Source organism: Mandrillus leucophaeus, unplaced genomic scaffold (assembly GCF_000951045.1).
Source record: "Mandrillus leucophaeus isolate KB7577 unplaced genomic scaffold, Mleu.le_1.0 Scaffold302, whole genome shotgun sequence".
NCBI lineage: Eukaryota > Metazoa > Chordata > Mammalia > Primates > Cercopithecidae > Mandrillus > Mandrillus leucophaeus.
The window spans coordinates 106,464-128,732 of record NW_012103166.1 but is presented as its reverse complement, the minus strand read 5'-3'; the positions used below and the strand labels follow the sequence as shown (position 1 = coordinate 128,732).

At 43.5% G+C, this 22,269-nt stretch overlaps 1 protein-coding gene across 1 annotated transcript; it reads right to left on the bottom strand.

Annotated features, from left to right (window-relative positions):
• Window positions 1-721: 721 nt before the first annotated feature.
• FSTL1 (follistatin-like 1) lies at window positions 722-20,654 on the bottom strand. The gene is made up of 10 exons (XM_011987164.1): window positions 20,643-20,654; window positions 20,274-20,378; window positions 17,528-17,657; window positions 16,637-16,669; window positions 15,246-15,376; window positions 11,415-11,533; window positions 9,959-10,071; window positions 9,525-9,635; window positions 6,322-6,398; window positions 722-3,434 (listed from the first exon to the last, which is right to left on the bottom strand). Exons 1-10 carry the CDS (start codon window positions 20,652-20,654, stop codon window positions 3,390-3,392), a joined length of 876 nt encoding a protein of 291 aa, XP_011842554.1. The 3' UTR covers window positions 722-3,389.
• Window positions 20,655-22,269: the final 1,615 nt, after the last annotated feature.

Sequence of the window (22,269 nt, the reverse complement as noted above, 5' to 3'; positions counted from 1 at the left end):
GTACTACCTTCCCATGTTTATTTGCCTTCTCACAGGCCACTGCAGTCAGCCTCACAGGATGCCATTTAGTGTCCTAAATCATATGGGGGATTTAGAAGTCATTTAATTTAACATCTTCCCAATACAGGAATGCACCCTGCTATGGTTTGAATGTTTATGTCCCCCCAAAATTCATAACATTGAATCCCCCAAAGCAATGGTATTGAGAGGTGAGGCTCTTGGGAGATGATTAGGTCATCAAAAGTTTAACCCTCGTGCCCTTATAAAAGAGGCCTAAGGGAGTTTGTTCACCCTTTCCACCATGTGGGGATGCATCAAGAAGGTGCATTCTTTGAAGCAGACAAGCTTCAACAAGCCCTCATCAGACATTAAATCTGTTGGCACCTTAATCTTAGGCTTCCCAGCCTTCAGAACTGTGAGCAATACATTTCTGTTGTCTATAATTACCCAGTCTGAGGCATTTTGTTATAGCAACCTGAAGGGACTAAGACACTCTCTGACTTGTCATCACCTTCTACTCCAGACCCACTATCCATGATCCTTTCAAAGAAACTTGTTCTGCCAGTCCCCGAGTAAACTTCCCATCCAAGCTGCAGTCCCAGGAGAAACTCTTCAGTCCTTTGTAAGGCTCCTGAAACTCCAATCCACTCTTAGGAAGTAAATGGGTAACGTTCTCACAACTTTATTTGGCCTTAATTGGGGGAAAGGAAACCAATAAAACTATCACTTTAATTTCTTTATTCATCAATAGTATCCGAAAAGAAAGAATCAGGAGTTACAAAAACAAGTTAAATGCAATATGGAAGCCTACTAAATACAAGTTCACAAACACATATGCAACAGAAACTTGTTTAGATTGTTTCTTGAAGTTTGACTATTTAAAAACATAGGTGTAAAGGAAAGACATTCAGACTGGTCCACGTGGGCTTGTTAGCAGGCAGAGGAACCCTGCTTTCAAAAACTGAGAGTCCAGAGTCACGGCATGTGGGAAGGTTTCCATGGACACTGGATCTTAACAGATGCTATAGTGTTTACAAAACTACACACACAGAGAAAGCCCAAGGAAGCCTGCAGGCTAAGCCCTATGCCTTTAGAGGGCTGAAGGAACCAAACCTGATTTAATCCTGTTTGCTTCATGCAAAACTTTATGCAAGACTTCCCAGACTAGGCTATTTAGCAGCTTTCCATGAATGGTCCTCAGATCATGTGATTCTATGGCATAGACAACAGCTGCCCTATTTACACAGAAGCAGAGGAATGTGGATTTGCTCTTGAGAGTTCAATGTTGCAGGATAGAGTAGTCTTGGATGGTAACCACTGTTCTAAATATGACTAGTGAAGAGACACTGTGGTTTTTTTGCTTTTAACAAACGGATACTCTTGCCCTCCTCCCATAGTGTCCAAGGGCTGGCAAAACTTTTGATTAAGGCATGCTGCTGTGAGTTCTCCAAGGCACTTGGACAGGGAGCTGCATTTCAGACTGAACAAGTGGAGTTTGAAGAGAGGTTTTAGATGGGATTGATACACAAAAGCTTAAACTGCTGAACAAAGTGGAATTTTCTCCTTTCAAATAAGAACAAAGAAAACTAGAAGGAATTATATTTTTGGCACAACAGTTTCTCACAGTTGCTTGTGCATTACAACCTAAATAATTTCCTTCTGATGGTCTTTAATCTACTTTCTACAAATGAGATCTTATGTCAAGGCTTTCATCTTTGGTATTCCAAATGCATCTTAAATAGGGTAGTGAGTGGGGTTAACTATCACAGAAGTCGAAAGACACAAGACTAACTGTAAATGACTGACCTCCCCAAGTCACAGTTTTAGGATTAAATCTCCATTTTCTTCCCCCTGTTGAATTACAAACTTTCTTTTATCCTCATCGCTAAGGGAATGCTTTCTATTTCCAGCCGGAGGTTAAACATGAAATGCAAATATGAAGACAGAGTGGGGTGGTTCTCTTTCCCACTCTCTTCCTGCTTTACCCATGAGGACTCTGTATCACAGCACAACCTGTAGCGTCATCAGGCTGAGATCAAATTTGGTCATCTTGTTTTTGGCCATCTGACATTTCTTGTTCTAACAACGAGATTTCATTTATTCTACAGAGAAGAAGGAAAAATCACAGGAACCTATCTCCCCTCTGGACCAATGTTCAGAACCACAGAATTTATAACTTATCAAATCAAAAGGCTAGTGCATTCTTACCAGCTCACTGAGGAAACTGAGGTCCAGAAAAAAGAAGAGAGACAGGGCCAACTCACTCTCCTAGTTAGTGGTAGGCCAATGAGCATATTGGTAGGCTGGGATATCCTAAGCCTGCTTGGCTGTACTTATCTCCATCCTTGGGAATACCGATTTGCCTGAACTTCTCAGAATAAATAAAAACAAATTAATGTTTGGATCTTGAAAGTTTTTTATGAAGATGCTTCCTCCCCTGGCTTCGGTCTAAGGCACCCCTTGCTCCTCTGGCAGATAGTAGACTGCTGGAAGCTGAGGGGCCAACTATGGGCTGCATCTAGTATGTGGCAGGGTGGGGGCATCTGGGTTATTTGAGCCCCTGCACCAGGAAGAACCCCAGACTCCTTCCACCTATGAAGTGGTGGGACTACTGAAAAATAATAAAAAAAAGCTTAATACCTAGTCAAGAAAATAAAATATTAAAAAACAATAATATAATGATAATAATTGAAGAATAAAGTCAACTTGCCAAAAAAAAAAAAGTGTTTTACAGAGAAATAGCACCTTTGGTAAAAAGTATTTTTAAAATTTGGTTAGGTTGCCAAGGGCCTCAAAGTATACAAGTATCTGCATCATTTGGGTGTACTCTCCCAGAAACTCCATCTAAGTCTGAGGGACACTGGGTTAACTAGCAGGATGGCTATGTATCTAGAGGCAGTAATTGGGACCAAGAGATGCGTGGATGCTGGAGGTCTGTCATGCTGACGGCAATGGAAAGAGGCTGGAAGCAGAGAGCGTTCCTCTCTGTGGAACTTCCCAAACCTCTCCTCCAGGGACACCCTGCTAAGTCCTCTCTGGCATTGTGTGCACTCCCTGTAACCTGCTGACAGATGCAGTAAACTCAAAAGAGGTTCAGATTTGGGTTTGTTCCTCTTTCAATCGTGATGCAGTTTCCTTACTAAACGGCCCCAGAGCACCGTTTACAGTTTCTCTTAAAGCACTCCTAGAAATGAAGGCTGTGGCCCTTCCCCTCCTAGCCAGCCACCTTCATCTCCTTTATTGCAAAACAAATAAACAAAATGAAACTCATTGCTATATAAACAAATACTGGTGATTTGGCGACTGTAGCAGACACTCGTGTATACTGGACTCAGCGCTGAAGTGGAAGAGAAGATGCTGGGCTCCAGACACTATCCTGTGCCGCCTCATTAGATCTCTTTGGTGCTCACTCTCTTGGTCTTTTCAGCTGTTTCCTTTGAGATGTAAGAGAAAATAGGCGTCATGGAAATATTAAACAACTGTTGGCATTTATTCTTCAAGACTACATAGCATTGGCATTTACAAGCTTATGCTGAATTTTAGTTGTTTACTTGTCTGGCTCCTCTGTGGACAATGAACAACTTGAGAACAAGAACTATGGCCTATTCATGATATGGTCATGCAGGGGCTGTCTACTGAATTAAGCTGACTCCATTTGGACTCCTATGAAACAAGCAGATCAGATATTATGGTTCCCATTTTAAGAATGAAGAAAATGATGTTAAATGGAAATGCTACAAGATGTTCTGAATCCATCAAGTCCAAAGAAGTGTTAATTAAGTACAACAGGTTCTGGAGGCAGACTGCCTGAGCTTCAACGGGCTGTGCTACTTTTTGGGTGACCTTGGGCATATTGTGAAATCTTCTGTGTCTCAATGTCTTCAACTGCAAAACCACAGTAATAAAGTACCATCTCTTACAACAGTGCCTGGCACAAAATGGCCAATAAGGACATACGAAGATGCTCAACAACATCATTAATCACGTGGGAAATGCAAATCAAAACCACTTCACACCTGCTAGGACAGCTAAAATAAAAAATAACAGTAACAAAACCATTGGTGAGTATGTGAAGAAATTGGAACTCTATGGTGAAGATGTACAATGGTGCAGTAGCTTTGGAAACCAGTTTGGCCATTTCTCCAAAGGTTAAACATGGAGTCACCGTATGACCCAGCAATTCCACTCCTAGGTAAATACCCAAGAGAGCTGACAACATGTATCCACACAAAAACTTGTACAAAAATGTTCCTAACAGCTTTATTTATCAGGGCCCCCAAATTGAAACAACCTAAATATTCATTAAATGATGAATGGGTAACACAACATGTGGTATATCCATATAATGGAATGTTACTCAGCCATAAATAGGAAAAAAGTACTGATTCATACTGTAAGAAGGAACCTTGAAAACATTATGCTAAGTCAAAGACCGAAAAGGCTATACTGTTGTATGATACTACTGTAATATGTCCACAACAGGAAAATCTATAGTTAGAAAGTAGATTAGTGGTTGCAAAGGGCTGGAGGAAGATGAGAATGGAGGGTTACTTCTAATGGGTATGGGATTTCTTTCTGGGATAATGAAAATGTTCTGGAATTAAGATAGTAGTGAGATGACTGACAATCTTAGGAATATACACTTTAAAGGGGTGAATTTTATGCTATGTGAATCATATTTCAATTAAAGAAATAAATTTTAAAAAACCTGACAACAGTGGCTGATATCTAGCAGACACTGCTGGGGTTCCATCCATAGCCCCTTTGTGTTTAATGTTTCGGTGTACACTGGCATGACTTCCTACCTATTGCCAGCACCTGCATCTCTGCCTGACGCCTTTCTCTGGCTGCTGTAGCCTACTCTGTCCACACACACTGGTAGGCCACAAATGCCAGGGAATTATTGTTTCCCAGTAGAAGCCCTCAGCCAGTGGCTGATGGGAGTTCTTGTGGAAACAGCCCAGCTTCATCCCGACTCAGGCACTGTTACTCCATTCCCAGAGATCCCCAAGAGCATTAAGAGCCACTTGTTAACAGTGGTAACATGCCTGAATACACACTCTTTATTACTTCCTTCCCTTCCTGGACTCATTTCCCAAATCTCCCCCTGGTGTTTCCTGGCATTGCTTCCCAAATAAACTATGTGTACTTGCATCCTTGCCTCAGTATCAGATCTGAGGGGACTCACATCAAACACAGAAACTTAAACATATTAGCTATTATAATTCACTCCGTACTGTCTGATAACTACTGTATCCTAGACGAAAGTAATTCCTATGAAGTTTTTTTTTCTCCTTCATGGGAATGAACTCATTTGGAGACTTAAGACTGGTGAAATCTGAAAAAGCAAAAGTCTAGAAGCTTTTGCTTCTGCTTAAACAACTGACATGAGATTTCTATACTATCAGTAACAATGATGACAAAATGCACATCGAGAATGATTAATAGATATGAGCAATTACTATTAATAGTAATAGTTCTGTTTGCTCATGTCAAATATTTCATATCAATAGTTTAGCAGTTCTTATGACCATTACATTCCTTAAAAACTTCTATGTCAGAGAGAAGGCTAATATTACTACATTTGGTCTACAGACAGGTAATGGAAGGTGCAATATCCTGTATTAAGACTACATAATAAGCCAGTAGGAGGATGGGCCAGGAGTTCAACAGTTCCACAATATGTCAGAGGATCACTATTCTGCTAAGAACTCTTTCCCCAAGGAAGCCTTTAACTTAATGACATAGAACCTGAACAATGTTCTTATTATCTTCTTGAGTCTCTGGGAAGGAGACTCTTTGTTAACCCCAGGCTATTTTCTAGCTAGACTGATGCTGAACTTAAATCCTTTCTGCTGTGGCCCCAATCCACTACTTTCATACTCACTGAGTGCTGACTACATACCAGGCCCTGTGAGACTGCGAGGGTACAATGATGAGCAAGTTACAGAGCCTGCTTTCAGGAGCTCACAGTCTTTGGGTCTGGACACTGGTCATGGCAGGATACACACTTCCTTAAACCATGCTCATTTGCAAACCACTTCCACCTCATTTGCAAATGACCACCTGCCTGATTTTGCCTTATGTAGCCACTCACTGAGCTGTAACCTATACCTGTTGAGACCTACTGGGCCCTGTGAGGACTTCATCAGGAAACTGTCTGTATCAGTTTGATAGTACAGGTGATGGGGTATCACTCAAGATCTACTGTATTGAACAGAGTGTGCCTCCTTGGTCTCCTGGGGTACTGGGCAGTGTTTGAGTGGTATAGGGCCTGATGGCAACAGCAACACCTGAACCAGCATGGAGGCTACCATTCACCTGATGCTTCTGGAGCTCCTGGACGTATCTGGTCATCTCCTCCTCTGTCTGAGTCTGGGCCCCCTTCTGATTCTTTCCTGCAAGAAGAACCAAAGCTCAGAGCAGTAGAAGCTGTGGTAAGCCAGTGAGGAATTCGCCAAGATCTACCTAGAGGCTCTCAATTTATCTCCCATTTAACTTGCGGAAGGAGAGGTGAATTACCCACATTTTCTAAGTATGAAGGCATGAAGGGGCCCTGTGTAATTGATACCTCCAAGGTAACACACCGTAACAAAGCAATCTATCCCAACTCCTCTCTGGCTTTTGTTCCTTTAACTGCTTAGCACATCCCTGCCAGAAGCTGGCCCTGCAAAAAAAGTTATGGTGAAAACCTGGATCCTGACACAGGAGATTCCTCTGAGACAATGACTCTCAGCCATTCACATACCATCAAAATGTCCTGGAGAACATTTGAAAAGATAGCTGTCTAGTTCCACCTTCAGAGATTCCAATTTAATTGATGTGAGGTGGGACCTGGACACCAGTACTTTTTTTACAAGTCTTTCTGGTTGGTTCTAATGTGCAGCCAGGGTTGACAACCATTTCATCTAGAAATGTTTCTCAAACTTGCAGTGATAAACAAAAACAAAAACTACACAGGTTCCCACGCTGCTCTTTTGCAAATGCTGATTCACTATGTTTAGGATGAAATCTCTATGCTTATCAAGAAGAATGTTGACCATTAGGAAACACTGCTAGGACGTATCTTCCAAACATTGCTCTCAACCTTCCCCTCACAGCAGTTTCCCTTGGCTCTGCCTCCACCTGGCTTCACATCTTGATGCCCCTTTTTGCCCATCCCATTTTGATTTGTGATCTAAGATCAGACTGCTCTCAGGTACTAACCTGAAAATGCCCCAGAATGCTGGCTCCACAAACTCCTCTCAGATCCATGGCCTACACTTTCATACGTGCTCAGACCCCTGGGGCACCATCATCTAACATGGATTGCTCCATGTTATACCCACACAGAGTTCTGGACTTGGTCATCCAGGGAGGATGAGCAGCCCACAGCTGAGTGGCTGTGGAAATGGGCAGTGTCCCATGGGGCTGATCATTTGAATTTTGTCTGATGCATGTGATAGAGATTATTATCCAAATGACCACGCTTATTCTGTAAGCCAACTGCATACCAACTGCCTGCACCTTAGAAATGGAGGGCTACCTTTACAAAGCCAGAACAGCAGCAGTTAGAAGCGGAGAGGTACTGAATGGAGTTTAGGGAAGACAAGTACAGGATGCTTCATGGTTGAGGCAGGCTAGGCCACTGACTGTTTTGAGATGTTTTTTGTTGGTTTCAGTAGCAACTCTGTGTTTCTTCTGGAGATCCTGGCTTGGTCTTGACTTCCAGGAACTTGTAGGAATTTCTAGTCTCTAAATAGCCTCTTCCTGTTCTTTCACCTGTCCCTGGAGTTACATTGGTTTCCTGTCTTTCCACACCGAAAACAGACTTGGTCCTGGGCAGTGGTAGGCCAGTGATACCTTAGACAGTACTGGACCATTTATACTGTTGGTGTTCTCTAGGATCCTTGTCTAGAAGAGCCTTCTAGTTACCATTTAACCTGATCTTCCTGAACATGATCCTAGGTTCCAGCCAGTTCTTGACACAGTTAACTTTTTTTTTTTTTTTTTTTTTGAGACGGAGTCTCGCTCTGTTGCCCAGGCTGGAGTGCAGTGGCGCAATCTCGGCTCACTGCAAGCTCCGCCTCCCGGGTTCACGCCATTCTCCTGCCTCAGCCTCCTGAGTAGCTGGGACTACAGGCGCCCACCACTACGCCTGACTAATTTTTTTGTATTTTTAGTAGAGACAAGGTTTCACTTCGTTAGCCAGGATGGTCTCGATCTCCTGACCTTGTGAGCTGCCCATCTTGGCCTCCCAAAGTGCTGGGATTACAGGCGTGAGCCACCACACCTGGCCGACACAGTTAACTTCTTCAACTTTTTTTTTTTTTTTTTTAAAGACAGTCTTGCTCTGTTGTCCAGGCTAGAATGCAGTGGTGTGACTATGGCTCATGGCAACCTCAACCTCCTAGGCTCAGGCAATTCTTGCACTTCAGCCTCCCAAGTAGCTGGACTACAGGCATGTGCTATCACACCTGGCTAATTTTCACATTTTTGTAGAGATACGGTCTCGCTATGTTGGCAAGGCTGGTCTTGAACTCCTGGGCTTCCCACCTTGGCCTCCCAAAGTGTTGGGATTATAGGCATAAGCCACTGCCCCTGGCTGATATAACTTTAGGTTTACCCTAGCTGGTGAAACTTTTGGGCCTGGTTCCAACTGACCTTAAGGCAACTCTCTGTCGCAGACCTAGCTTCGACACCCTTCTCTGTCTTGCCTCCACTCTGAATGTCCCTGGTTCTTTGCTAGGGCTCGGCTTTAAGAGTCCCTCTTGATCTTTGGCATCATTGTAGCCCAGGACCCAGATGGGACTCCAGTGGTTCCAACATAACCTGTAGCCTCACACTGCCCCCCAAACTCTCAGATTTCTCTGTCTCCCCAGACCACCCTGCACACATCTCAACTAGCTCAACTTTCTCTTTTTAAAAAAGATTACCCATCTCTGTTAGTTGAAAGAGGGTCTACAAACATTTTTTCTTTTTCTGCTGGGTGTGGCAAGGAGAAGTCATTTTGTCTTTCAACCACCAGAGTCTTTTGCTATTTCCTAAGGTGTTATAAGGATCAATGGGTTAATATATAAAATGCTTAGAAGAGAGCCTGGCAAATGGTTCTTGCTGAGTAAGTATTTGCTTTCACTGTTACTATTCCATTATTATTATTTTTAATTATTATTAAATAAATTATTTTTATTTTAACATTTTAATTATTAATTATTATTTTAAATTATTATTCCATTATTACTATTTCCATAATTTTACTATTATTTACTACATTATCATTTACTTTTGCTCTGGGTCTTGGTCCTCTCTTATTCCAAGCCTCTGGAGTGACTTTCAAACTGAATGCCTATAGGATAAGTGCTCTGCCCTCAAAGCTCCCCACTTGGGGCTCCAACCTTACAGGTGTGGGTCTGCCAGTTGCTCCCTGGGTTCCTTGCTCCCAGCCACCACCCTCTTCTCCATCATCCCCACCCCAACTTCTCTCATGCTGATTTCATGAAGCTCTCTCCTTGCTGTTTTTTCTTTCTTTCTGAAGCACAGCTCACCGTCACAGGTCATGGCTGTACAGACCCAGTTTCCACAGGCACAGACACAGCGGTTACAGTCCACCTCAGTCTCAGCTCCATCTGCATACGTTTCATCCTCCAGGGCACACTCTGTTGGGCCAGAAATGTGGGGCAACAGTTTAGTTGTGAGGGTGGAACAGGGCATCTTTGCTACAGTCTGTGCACCTTACCCTTTTTTCCCAGACAAGACCTGCCTGTCACTCAGAAGCACTGTATCTGAGCAAATGCCACCATCAACCTAAAGAATGTGGGGTCCTAACTTCACCATGGGAATAACGGGCTGGGGCCCAGTTTAGAATCATGGGAGGGCATTTTCTCAGCTAGCTCTAGAGAGTTCCACCAATCCTCTCTATCTTGGCTCCTACAAAATGCCTCCATTCCCTACAGCTCTCTATGTCTTAGGTTAGGCATACTCTTCTCAGGAGGGTTGAAAGATGGGTTGAGGCACTTGAGAAACTCTTGGAAGCTGAGTTTCCAATCAGCATTTTCATCAGACAGTTCAATGAGAGCATCAACACAGAGTCCCCTGAAACAAAACACACGATAAATGTGTTAGCAAGACCTTAGCTTCACTCAGAAGAAGGGAAGTAAGCATCAAGACCACATACACCCAGGGCTTCCATAGGAGGCCAAGAAGATGAATGCTAACTGTAACAGCCTCTCTCTACACTGACCCAACACAACTATTATCCATCCTCACCAGTGCAGGCATCTAACCTTTAGTTTGTTATACTGCATGTCAGATCACTCCGGCTGTTCAAATGTTCCCCTTAAGATGACTAAAGTTTCGTGAATGGTTTTGTCTACTTTGATTGACAAATGTTTTCACTGCCTGCACACCTTCCACTAGCAATTGCCTTTCCCCATGGTATACACATGTCAAGTCAACCAAACTAGGAAAATCAGAACAGAAGAGATATGACAGATGATATGAAAATAATACAGGATTTGAAAGAATATGAAGTTCAAGCAAGAATCACCATTATCATCATTCTAGAAAGAGATTTTCAGAAAAGCTTCTAGAACTCAGCTCCATTAATTCTTCCTTGGGCTGGATTTCAGGCCTGGCTCAATCACTTACTACTCAAATGAACTCGGGCTAGTTATTCAACTTTTCTGAGCCTGTCTTCCCATCCGTAAAAGGAGGTCAAGAAGCCCTCATTCACTGAGATATCATGAGGCTCAAACGTTGAAATTGTAAAACATTATATAATTTCAGATTATCAAAATGTGAAGGATTTACAGAACCTATAGTTTAAGGTCATAGACTATTATTAAAGAAGAATCCTTCTAGAAACTGTGCAATGTACTTCTTTTGAAAAAAAGAGATGCTTTTCCTATTTTTGATTCTTACTGATGCTGAAACCACATCAAAAGTTTCTTAGCAATTAGTTTTTATTAATATTTATTCTGGAATAATACCATAAAAGTAGATGGGCATATATCTGTAACAGTCAGGGCAATCGACATGAAATAGCACTAATTACCTAAAAATCAGAACAAAGCTATTTTGGACCTACAGTTAAATAATAGATTAATGTAATTCCTTCAGAAAATTAATCAGTAAAACATCACCCACAACATTCAGAAACAACTTGCCCTGATGTGCCCTTGGCAATTTATTTTAAAATTATATTCTTCTATTCCTTGCAAGTTCTGACCAAAAACAATAACTATTTGATTAGATATCAGTGGTACTCAATATATTAATTCATACTTTCATAAAATAGAACAGGATAGAATTCTCATTTTGCTTTTTACATGATATTCTCTCACTGGTGGCTCTTTCGCAGGTGGGAAAGGGTTTAAGTCCCCTCTCCTAGGCAGTCTTCCCTTGTGGATCATTCTCTGACCCCTTGTTCCTCTTACCTAAGCAACTTGTTGTTCTCCTGGTCTGGATACGTGGTAATATTGATGGCAGTTTCATTCTGTTCCACAAACTTCAGGAATTCGCTGGAGTCCAGGCGAGAGTCACCATTATCAAAGTTCTAGAAAGGGCATGACGAGATCTTTCAGGAATGTTTTGCAGAACCCCTGTTCCATCATTGCTTCACTTAGCTGACCCGCCTCTGATTCATCTTATTCTTAATACATTCCAACCCTGCCCTGGCCTCAGAGGGTCATGGCAACAAATGCTCTAATCCGTGGGACATGCAGAGAAGGTACCTGTGCCCAAGATGAAAGAGGAAAAGTGCCTGGGGAGAGGAGGCAACCTGAACAGAGGCCCCTGGGGTCCCTAAGCACACTGTGTGGCCCTATCTCTGACACTGCCCTGTAGACACTTTTGACTGTACCTTTGGGTACAGACCAACTTCCACATCATGTTCTCAAACCCTGACGAACATGTAACAAGAGTTTAAAGTTGCAAGCTGTGAATCAGAATCTCTGTAGCAGGTCCCAGAACATGTTTCTAATGAACTGCTCAGGAACAGCAATGCAGATAACCCTCTGAGCTCACTTCGGACTTATAAGATCATTTCTTGTTGCTTGATTCCAGCCTCCTTGTCCTGTTCTCGGTGCTTAACTTTCATCTTGGTGCCCGTAACTGATCACATCAGTGAGAAATCAGGCAAAGTCCTCAAAGCAATAAGCTACAGACAGGGGTCATCATGCAAAGTTCCTGTTCCTCTGCCCTGTGGGCCCCACTGCAGATGTGTGCACAGGTCCTCAGATCACCCAGCTCAGGCTGTCCTCATGACCCAGCTGGCATCCCACGAGCACAAAGTGAGGGGTGCAGTGAGCTCACACATTGTTCTCTATGGCAAGATGCTAAACTGAGACCTCAGCCATCTGGGACCATTCAAGAGACCTAGGCACTTGCTGCAGGAGGGTGTCAAAATCAAGACTGATCAAATTCCAAGTTGCATACTGCTGCTCTCCTAACAAGTTTCGATAGCATTTTCCCCTTCCCTCCCAAATCCTTTCCCTAGGCTGCCTCATGCTGCTGCCCTGGGAAAGGATTAGCTTCCCCATATTACTTTCAAGTTGGCTCCCCAGATGGTGCAAGGGATTCTGGAAGAAACATCTGTCCAAATTTCTAGATAGAAGGGCAAGATGTAGCTAGCAACTCTCTCCTGACTGCCACGTGTCACAGGTGTTCCACTCTAATGTTGTATAATGAAGGTGTGCATGAAACAACTATTAGGCCTATGCTTAGTACGTACTTACTATTCTTGTCCTAATTCCCAGGAACAGGTCTCTGATGTCCTTTATTCACTATACAATTTTCCCTGAGAAACTTCCCTAAGTGTTTACCTTGTGAGGTCTTGATTAAGTAATCGAAAATAATTAAATAAGTTTGGCTGGGGGCCACTGTTAGTAGCACAGGACTTTCTTGAGTTCAAATGCTGCATGTACTGGGCAAATGGGAGCAACCCTCCAAGACCCCAGTGTCGTCAGGGCCTGATGATGGAATGAGTGTAGGGAGGGGAACCATCCAGCACTAGCTGCAGACCCAGTGCCACATGGCCCAAGTGGGCACCATGAACCTGGCAACCACAGTCCAGCTCTCAAAAGGCAGTGCTGTGTACACACACTTCAGTAGGACTAGAATCAGGCCTGCAGCTGGGGGAAGGTCCAGCCCATGTGCTTTCTCAACTCATGAGGGCCCAGGGCTCAACTCCCCAGGCCAGAGCTGTATATAGAATCCACAGAACACAGAATTCTGGTGCCTGCCCCAGAAATAGCCTGGAATGCCTGGGGGGTCTGCCTGTGAGGTCCTCCTAATCATGGACCATGAACCAACCTAATTCATTCAGCCTCTCTTCAGTCAGTCAGTTACAAAGACCTAGTATCTCTCTGTGCCTGTAAGACCTCTCACCAACAGGCAGCTGCTGACCTAGGAGGAGGCAGTCTTCCTTTCAAGACAGCAGCACATAAGACTCTGATAATCGTCAAAAAGTAGAAAATGAAACCTGTTTTCTCCTGGAAGACACTGCCAGAGTGTCTGGGAAGAGGGGATTTTATGTCTGTCAGTCATGATCAAGCTTTCTTAGATGCTCGGGTGTGAGAATGCCCTAGAGAAGAGCTACACTCTCAAAGGGCCTTACAGCTTTCGGAAGGGAGCCTGTAAAAGTGAGTTGCTGCTGGAGGAGATGGAGATGTGTTGAAGGGAATGTGGTCTAGGTTCTTGGGAATCAAATCTAATAGCAGGTGTCAGTGATGCCCGAGGCGGAGTGCCATCGAAGGGCCACTAAAAAATGCTTACAAGGTCCCAAGTGGCCCTTGGAAAGGAGTGTCCTGGGTCCCATACCTCCTATGCTGTAATTGTAGGGCAAAGTCACTGCTCACAGCAGGCCCTGCAGGTACCTTTGCCATTCACTCAGCTTTTGAACAGTCACTTTCTTTACATTACTTTTTGTTCCTGTCCAACTCTCCTGGCTCAGCACTATGATGTGTTTGTCTGTAGAAGAGGAACCATTCTTGCCCTAAGGGCTCCGTAATGTGGGAGTGGTTGAGACAGAGGACAGAGCAAGAAAGGCTGTGCTTTTTCATCTGGGTATGATCTCAAAAACTTGAAATCCAGAGACTTAATATCTGCCATAGAGGAGAGAAATCTCTATATAAAAATAGTAACACAAGTGAAGTCTTAACCAAATATCCATTTGAAGCCAACACAGTACTTCTTCATCTGTAGGTTCTATAGTGTCAGAAAGAGAAATCCACAGACTAGACTGGCATTAGCCATATTAGGTGGCCTCAGAGCAGCCAAAAAGTCCCTCATGTGTCTGAAGTTGCTCCCAAGTCCCGACTGGGTTGGGCCCTGGAGGTATGTGAGGGAGTAGATGGCTGGGGCATCTACCTAGATGTCTGTAAGTGAAGAGGGCTTTGGTGCTTGCATGGAAATGTGGGTATCTGAATATGTCTGCGTGTAGGATGTGTCTCTGTGTGGCATGTGAGTCTCTGTATGTGGTGTGTGTGTGTGCGTGTCTGCATGTTTGAGTTTGAGTGTGTCTTTCTCTGTGCTTCTGAGTGTGATGCACCTGTGTGTGTCTGTGTTCTTGTCAATCAGCTGTAAGAATGCCCTTAATTGCTGCTTCTAACTCTCAAGTTCTGTGAAAGATCTGCATGCCATGATAGCCCGAGCCATCACTAAATATTATAACCTCCTTAATTTCTCTTTGTGGAAATAGCATCTCTCCTGCTCCCAAGTGGAACACTCTGTCTCTTCAACTAATTATGATAGGGAACAGCAATATCTTTAAGTTCAGGAAGAATCTCTGGACCCATGAAATGCCAGTCCATTGATTCTTCTCAGATGAAGAATCTCTCCAGGCCATGGGCAGTCAAGTTAATGACTTAGAGAAATGTCAAACTAGGCAGGAAAGAGGCTGAAGTGGTCCCGGTCTCGGTGCAATCAGAGGGTATTTTGTATTAACAGCCAGCTCCATAAGGTGTCATGGGGAGTAGGGGACAGAGCTTGGCCCTAACTGACAGGTTCTCCAAGACCTTTGTGGCTTTAACTGCCTGAAGGCAGTAGCACATGTGTGTTAGATCCCAAAGACTCCACTGCTTACTCCCACTAATAAAGCTGGTGAGAAGGCAACTTTCATGGCTTCATCAATGATCTATGATGAGGAAACTCAGGGAGTCTATACAGGTTTACATTTCCTGTGGTCTGGGAAGATGTGATCGGGCAATGGGAGAAGGAAGCTTCCCTTTCTATGGGCCTGAATAGTCTTCCTCCTACCTCTGGATTACCTTAAAATACTTGTCTAGGATTTCACTGTAGTTGCTGCCTTTAGAGAACCAGCCATCTGGAATGATCTCAGCTTCCAGCCACTGGATGATGCGACGTCGGAGCTCATCACGGTTGGACTGATAGCAAACAACTGCAGGAAAGTGGAGGATGTCAGCTGGAGCAGTCAGGGGAGGACCCCAATGATATCTGGTACCCACTGTGTGGGAGGATCGGTGCCCACGGAGACAGGATTAGCACATCCAGGGTACACAACTGGAAAAAGTCTAGCCCAGGATTCAAGCTCCCATCTCTAAAATATTTGTAAAGATTGAGAATATTGAAACAGAGAGATTTTGCTGCTTATGTGAGAAATAACTAGAGCAGAAAAATAAAGGATACTTTCATTAACTTTAGGAAGCTGAAGGGGAAAAAAAATCAATAAAGCAGCTCTCTTGACTCAAAGATGAGCTGAAATACATGAATAAATGAGAATATTACAGTTTTTTATGCCACTAGATTTCTCATTTTCTCCAGTTTCTCCCTTTCTCACCAACTAGGTCCATCCAAACTTTCCCCCACTTACAACTGTATACCACCTACATCGTCCTTTATTATGAACAAGAGAATGTGAAGCCCAGCGAGGGCCATGTCGAAGCCATGCTCTGGACAGCTGTTTTCCACTGGAAATAACGGGGGGTGCTGAGAGTTGAGTGGATGGGGAAGCAGAGGAGAAAAAGCTTTGGCAAAAGAGAATTCCTGGAAGACAACACATGTTGCAGGTGAAAAGGGCACTGGGCCAGGGGAATGAAAATCTGGGAGTCCTTCCCCAGTCTGCCAATTACCAGCTGTGTGTTACAGAAAACTCACTTAGCCTCTTCGAGCCTCAATTTCCTCATCTATATAGTAATTACAGTACAATCTACTTCACAAAGGCTACTATCAGAATCTAAGGAAAGTATGCGCAAAAAAGTTCTGTAACTATAAATCATGATAAGATTTTAGTGATCACTAATAGAAAACCACAGAAGTCTTACAGGCACTTCCACTTATCCCCTTTCAAAAAGAGTTGTGCCTTCTATTTGCTAGTCCCATAACATGAGCATGTCTTACAGGATGTTGAAAAACGAACTCAGTGGCTGTCCTGTTCATGCAGTTCAATCACTACTCAGGAAAAATAGGAAAACAGAGTCAACATTCTGACCCAACCAGCTGCTTCAATTGGCAAACACACACACACACAAATGTAGTTTTGCAGCTTTTCTGAGCTGTGTTGAGGAGTGGCCAGTTCTGGGACACAATTCTGATGCACAGAAGATCTTACGAGCTTGGCAGGGATTGTGGAACATAGTATTTCTATCATGAAAAGAATGTCCTCCCCGAGATGCACACAGTAGAAAAAATAGGCACTCACCTGGGCTGGCAGATGGACTTACGGATTTCTTCTCTGCAAGACAAAAAAAGAAAATGTGTAATGCAAAGTGAAGAAAAAAAGAAAATTTTTCTGTATTTCTAGGATTACAGCTGCTCCACATGTAGAGGACGGACTATTTGTAACCTTTTCATCATTTTGTATTGAATCCTTTCCTTCTTCTAGGGCCCAGGTATGAGGATCTTCCGTTTCCTGCTTTGTCTGACAATTTAGGGCCACTGAGTTACCCTTCTGGTCTCACACCTCCTCCTGTTGCATTGAGGGGTCACTGGGATTTTGAGAATTCAAATGGAGAATCATTCTGGATAGGGAATGGAGTGGAGACAATCACCTGGGAAACAGCTTCTTGTTTCTTCAAGGAAGGGCAAGGCTGAGAGCGGCTGGGCAGGGCTATGGCTTGGCAGGGGTCTGGTATCTAATTAGTAACAAGTGTGGGACTTCCTTCTTATTCTAATGGCAATGGTTGCAGCGCAAAATAGAGGAAATAATACTGAGAGGTGCCCAAATTAAAAAGCATGAGGAAAGTGAAACTTACGTGCTTTCTAAAAAGGCACATAATTCATTTAAGGAACTTCATTATTGTTACTGAGTACTGATGGGGTCCACCGTATTTACTATCCAGCTGTAGACAGTGCTGAAAACCCCCCTGGGGATCTGATACAGCAAACCCCGGGAAGAGGCCTGGGCCATCCAGGGCAAACCCAGCAGGCTCATGAGTGACAAGAGGATGCAACTCCAACCAACTGGGTGCTTTCCACAGCTCTGAGAGGCTGTGGTCATGGTAGAAAGACCATGTGGTCAGCCAGGCCACACTGCTCTGTTCCTCGGCTCCCATGGCTGAAGCTGCCTTGCAGTGGTGAGAACACACCTTACCTTTGCAGTGTCCATCGTAATCAACCTGGATTTTGGATCCAGTGAGGCAGGCATCTCGATGCAGTTCACAGTGGTTGAGGTAGGTCTTGCCGTTACTGCCACATACAGGCCTCTTGTGAGGTTTGCATTGCTGAAACAGACCCAAAAGAGAATGTTTGTGCAGTTATGGATATCGACACACAGACACACACACACAGAGCCATTTTGTAAGCGGACTCTCCACCACCAGAGATGGTGCTTCTATCCTACCAGGGCACAGGCAGTCACAGTTCTGGCCAACTGACCCTGTCTCAGTTGCCCATGGCCCTTAGTGCCTATCCCAGTCCAGGGTCATCTCTTTTATTCAGTGAAGAAAGAGACACCCTCTATGGTTTGAATGTTTGTGATCCCTCCAAAATTCATGTTGCTACTTAATCCACAATGCAAAACTATTAAGAGGTGAGGCCTTTAGGGGGTGATTAGGTCATGAGGGCTCCTCCCTTGTGGATGAGGTTAAGAAGTGAATATATCAGTCTTCCTACAGCATTTGGCCCTTTGGTCCTTCTGCCTTCTGCCATGTGAGGATGCCACATTCAAGGTGCCATCTTGGAAGTTAGAGACCAGGCCCTCACCAGACATCAAATATGCCTGCGCCTCAATCTTGGACTTCCCAGCCTCTAGAACTGTGAGAATTAAATTCTTTTTATTATTTACCCAATCTCAGATATTTTATTATAGCCACCGAAACAAACAAAGACAACTGCCTTACCACATCAAATTAGCAGAAAAGGCGTTCTATTAAAAATCAGAAATTTGAATTCTCTGTCACTTTGGAAAAAGTCATTTAATGTCTCAGAAGATCTGAGATCCCTTAATATTCCAACATTCAATGACACAAAACAGCCAGAGCTGAGAGCTGGGAATGTGGAGAGACTGATAGGCAGGCAAACACACACACACACAGACAGACACAGACAGACACACACACACACACACACACACACACACACCTGTCTCTTATACACATCTAGATGTGTATAAGAGACAGCACACACACTCTCTCTCTCTCTCTCTCTCTCTCTCTCTCTCTCTCTCTCTCTCCAATTCTTCCACAGCCTAACTATAAGGATCTCTTGCTTTATATACTATTTGGGGGGCCACTTTGTTTTCCTCCTAATCTCAAGCCTTTGTTGTGAAGCTAGGAGTAAGGTTGTCTGGGTCTTTGTGAAGTACTACAGAGAATCATTATGGACAGGGAAATGGAACAAAGTTCATTTGGAAACTAGCTTATGCTTTGGCTGCTGAAGGTACCAAGATCACAGGCAAACTCAGTTTCTTTGGACTTCTATGGTTTTTAAGGGGGAGAAGTAGGAAGCAAGTTTAGCTCAGATCCAATAAAGAAAGGAAGTGAAACAAGAAAGAGCAGATGGTAAAAAGAAGCACAGAGCACTGGAAGTGGATGGCAGCCCAACCTCTCCAGTTTTAGTTGAGAATACCAAAAATACAAATTTCAGTGAACCAATATTTATTATGGAGTGCTCACTATGTGCTGGGAAATGGACAAAACCAAATGTGGTCTCTGTCTTCACAGCATCTCCTGAAACCTTAGGTTTGGTCCCAGCTCACCCACATCTAGTTGTACAATTTTTAGGATAAGGTTTCCAGATCATAAGGCCAGGCTTATGCCACCACACTGTGGCCAGGTACACTGCCAGTGAGGACCTCCCAGAGCTAACGGATCCCCAGCAGGATCTGGCTTTTAGGTTTCTGAGTTAGAAAACTTCCTTTCTGGGGCAACAAATCAGGATCCTTAACCTGGGGACTAAATTGGTTGTATTTAATTTGCAGACAGATGTGTTTCCAGGCTATGAGTTGGTTTGACAGAAAAGAGAATGTCCAGGGTATTTATGTTCACTTTGGTGGCAGAACTTGTCAGAATCTAGCCTACAGAAGAAGTATTTATCAAAAGCTCTCTCTGTTTTTTAAACATCAAAAAAACCCTGCATCTCATCTACTGTTTTTAAAAATTTGCGTATCCTCTGACCTAGCAAGCTCTGGTGTCAATCAATGCTACAGAAATAAAGGCAGTAGCATGTAAGGGTATTTGCACAAGGATGTTATTGGTTATAGTGGTAAACAACCCATAGAACCAACTGAATGTCCATTTATGGGAAAATGATAGAATAAATCTAGTTCTTTTGTATTACTAAATATTATGCCACTACAATGAGTTAAATGAGTTAAAACTACATGTGCTGATCTAGAGTGCTATCCCTGATAATGAGTAAAGAATATAAACTGTATATATCTATATCTGTATCATGATCCCATTTTTGCATAAAATAGGGGGAACCATTATGTCTACAGTACTATATAAACCCTAAGGCTTACAGTAACATAGAAAAGAAAAACATGTGGAACAACATGTACCAAATTGTTAACACTGGTTACTTCAGACTAAGGGATTGAAGGGTTATGGGGGAAGATTATAATTTTACGTCTGTGTAAATGTCTGTACTATTTGACTTATATAAAACAATTCTTATTTTTTAATTAAAAAAATCTTAAGCTAAATTAAAAAAAAAGAAAAAATATCCATGCATTAAAAATCAGGAACCTGGAATAAAAATTCCATGTTTCTCAGAGGCATGAGGTATGCTTTTATAAAGAGACTGAAATCATTGGCACTGCCTGCTAATGGGTAGCTCCGCAAGGTAGCCACACTGGCCTTGGCCACTGTTCTCTGGCTCCTGACATTAGGACTTACCTCAATGCAGAGACAGGTGGGTTCCCCTTTCTCTGTGACTGCACATTCCCGGCCAGCTCCACAAAACACATTGGCACAGATCTTGGATTTGCTCCTTAGCTCTTCCTAAAACACACAATCATAAAGGAAACCATGTGACTGAGATGAACCCACTAAGGGATAAGCCCATAATGAGATTATCTTTCAGGCTTGGGCTTTGCTCTGGAATCATGGCTCATGGTCTTAAACAGCTAGATGTTGGGTCTTAAACAGCTAGACGTTGCCTCCAACAGCGAGTGCCCTACTCCCAGACACTGCTTCAGCCCAGGTTCAGGTACTTCTGAGTCCCTAATATGTTTCTCAAAGAGCAAGAGTTCCTTTCTTGCATGCTTCCTTTCTCATAAAAATGCTTATTAAGCACCTATCTTATGCCAACACTACACTAAGGGATGGAGATACAAAGGACAGACCCTGTCCTCAGGAAGCTCCATGACTCTCAGAGGAAACTCACAAAGAAAGAGACATTTGGAAAACAACACAGGAAGTGCAAGAACAGGATCACCAGGGAGCTGGAGGGGAGGGGGAGAATTTTTCAGAGGATACTTTCTGAAGATACTAGGCCTTAACTGATTCTTAAAGGATGAGAGGAGTAAGTCAGGCAGAAATGGAAACATTGTGGAGAACTATGACTATCTGAAGGACCCAAACCTGACTGAATGGTGTTCAAGGCATTATCATCTCAAAGGGCAAAAAGAAGGATGGCTAAACCAGTGGAAACGTGGATTTGCTATATTTGCTATGGTCCCATTTAGCCTCTGCCCATGTCTGCCACTGGCTTCAAGATTAAGAGGGCTAAACTGCCTGACAGCAGAACTATTCTCAAATCATTTGCTAGTCAGGCATTTCCCTGTTCAGACATGTGCAGCAGAACTGACAAGGCAGGGAATGGTCTCGGTGTATGCACCTGAGAATGTGGGGGTATTGATAGGCACTGATCTGTTGGTGGCTTATCCCTTCCCTCCCATTCACTGGTGGCAGAAAGCCAGCCCCACCTCATTCACCACTCAACCCAGGGGTAGTGGTGGTTACATGAAGGAGAATGTGATATCCCCAGCTTCCCATCCTGACTGGCTGGGCAAGCAAAATCATGAAAGACCTCCAGGCCCAAGGCTACTGGGCTAGCATTGGCTGTGACAAAACCAACAAAGACTGCAGGAGGCACAATGGGGTCATCCGGCTGGCTGTGGTGAGGCAGGGATGGAACCCAACAGTCCACCCTCCAGGCCATGTCTACTACATTATGCAGAGAACTCACACCCACAAGTCTTGTAACAGTACAATTCTTATAGTTGGTGAATGTTTCATATTCAAGATTAGGGCAAAAAAGGCAAAAAGAAAGTACAGGCTTTCGAGCTGAGGTGCTGTATCCAATACAGCTAGTCTGCTGCCACCCAGAGGCTGCTCTGCAAACTCCAGGTTATTATTTTCTGTCCCAAGCCTGCTTGTGGGTCATGCAGGGCTCCCATTGGTCTAGAAGCCGTTCTCATGCTCACATTTCATTGGTTCACATGCTGTGGATAAACCAATTCTTTTTTGAATGTTGCTAAGGCGAATTCAAGAAAGCTAGCAGGCGGGGAAGAAAGAGGAAGTAATTCCCAGAAGTCTGCGGGGATTGGAGAGCTGTTGTTTTCCTAAACAGAGAGTGGAGATAAAAATCAAGGATATTCTCTGGGCAGGGCCATCTTGTGGAAACTGCCTGAGAATGTAAGGCAACACGAAAAAGGAAGAGGAAAAGGTTTTTGCTGACGAGTTGTAAAAAACCTCAGATATGTTTACCTTCTCCTCTCCCAAAAAACGACACTCTAGCCAAGGGATACAGACAAATATGCACCCCCCTGTGGGTGTGTCCCATGAGTTATGGACACACAAATGCATAAAAAAGCATGCTCAGACACATGCCTGCACTCAAATACACCCGCACACAGCTCCACAGGCAAACACCCACAAACCTCCACTC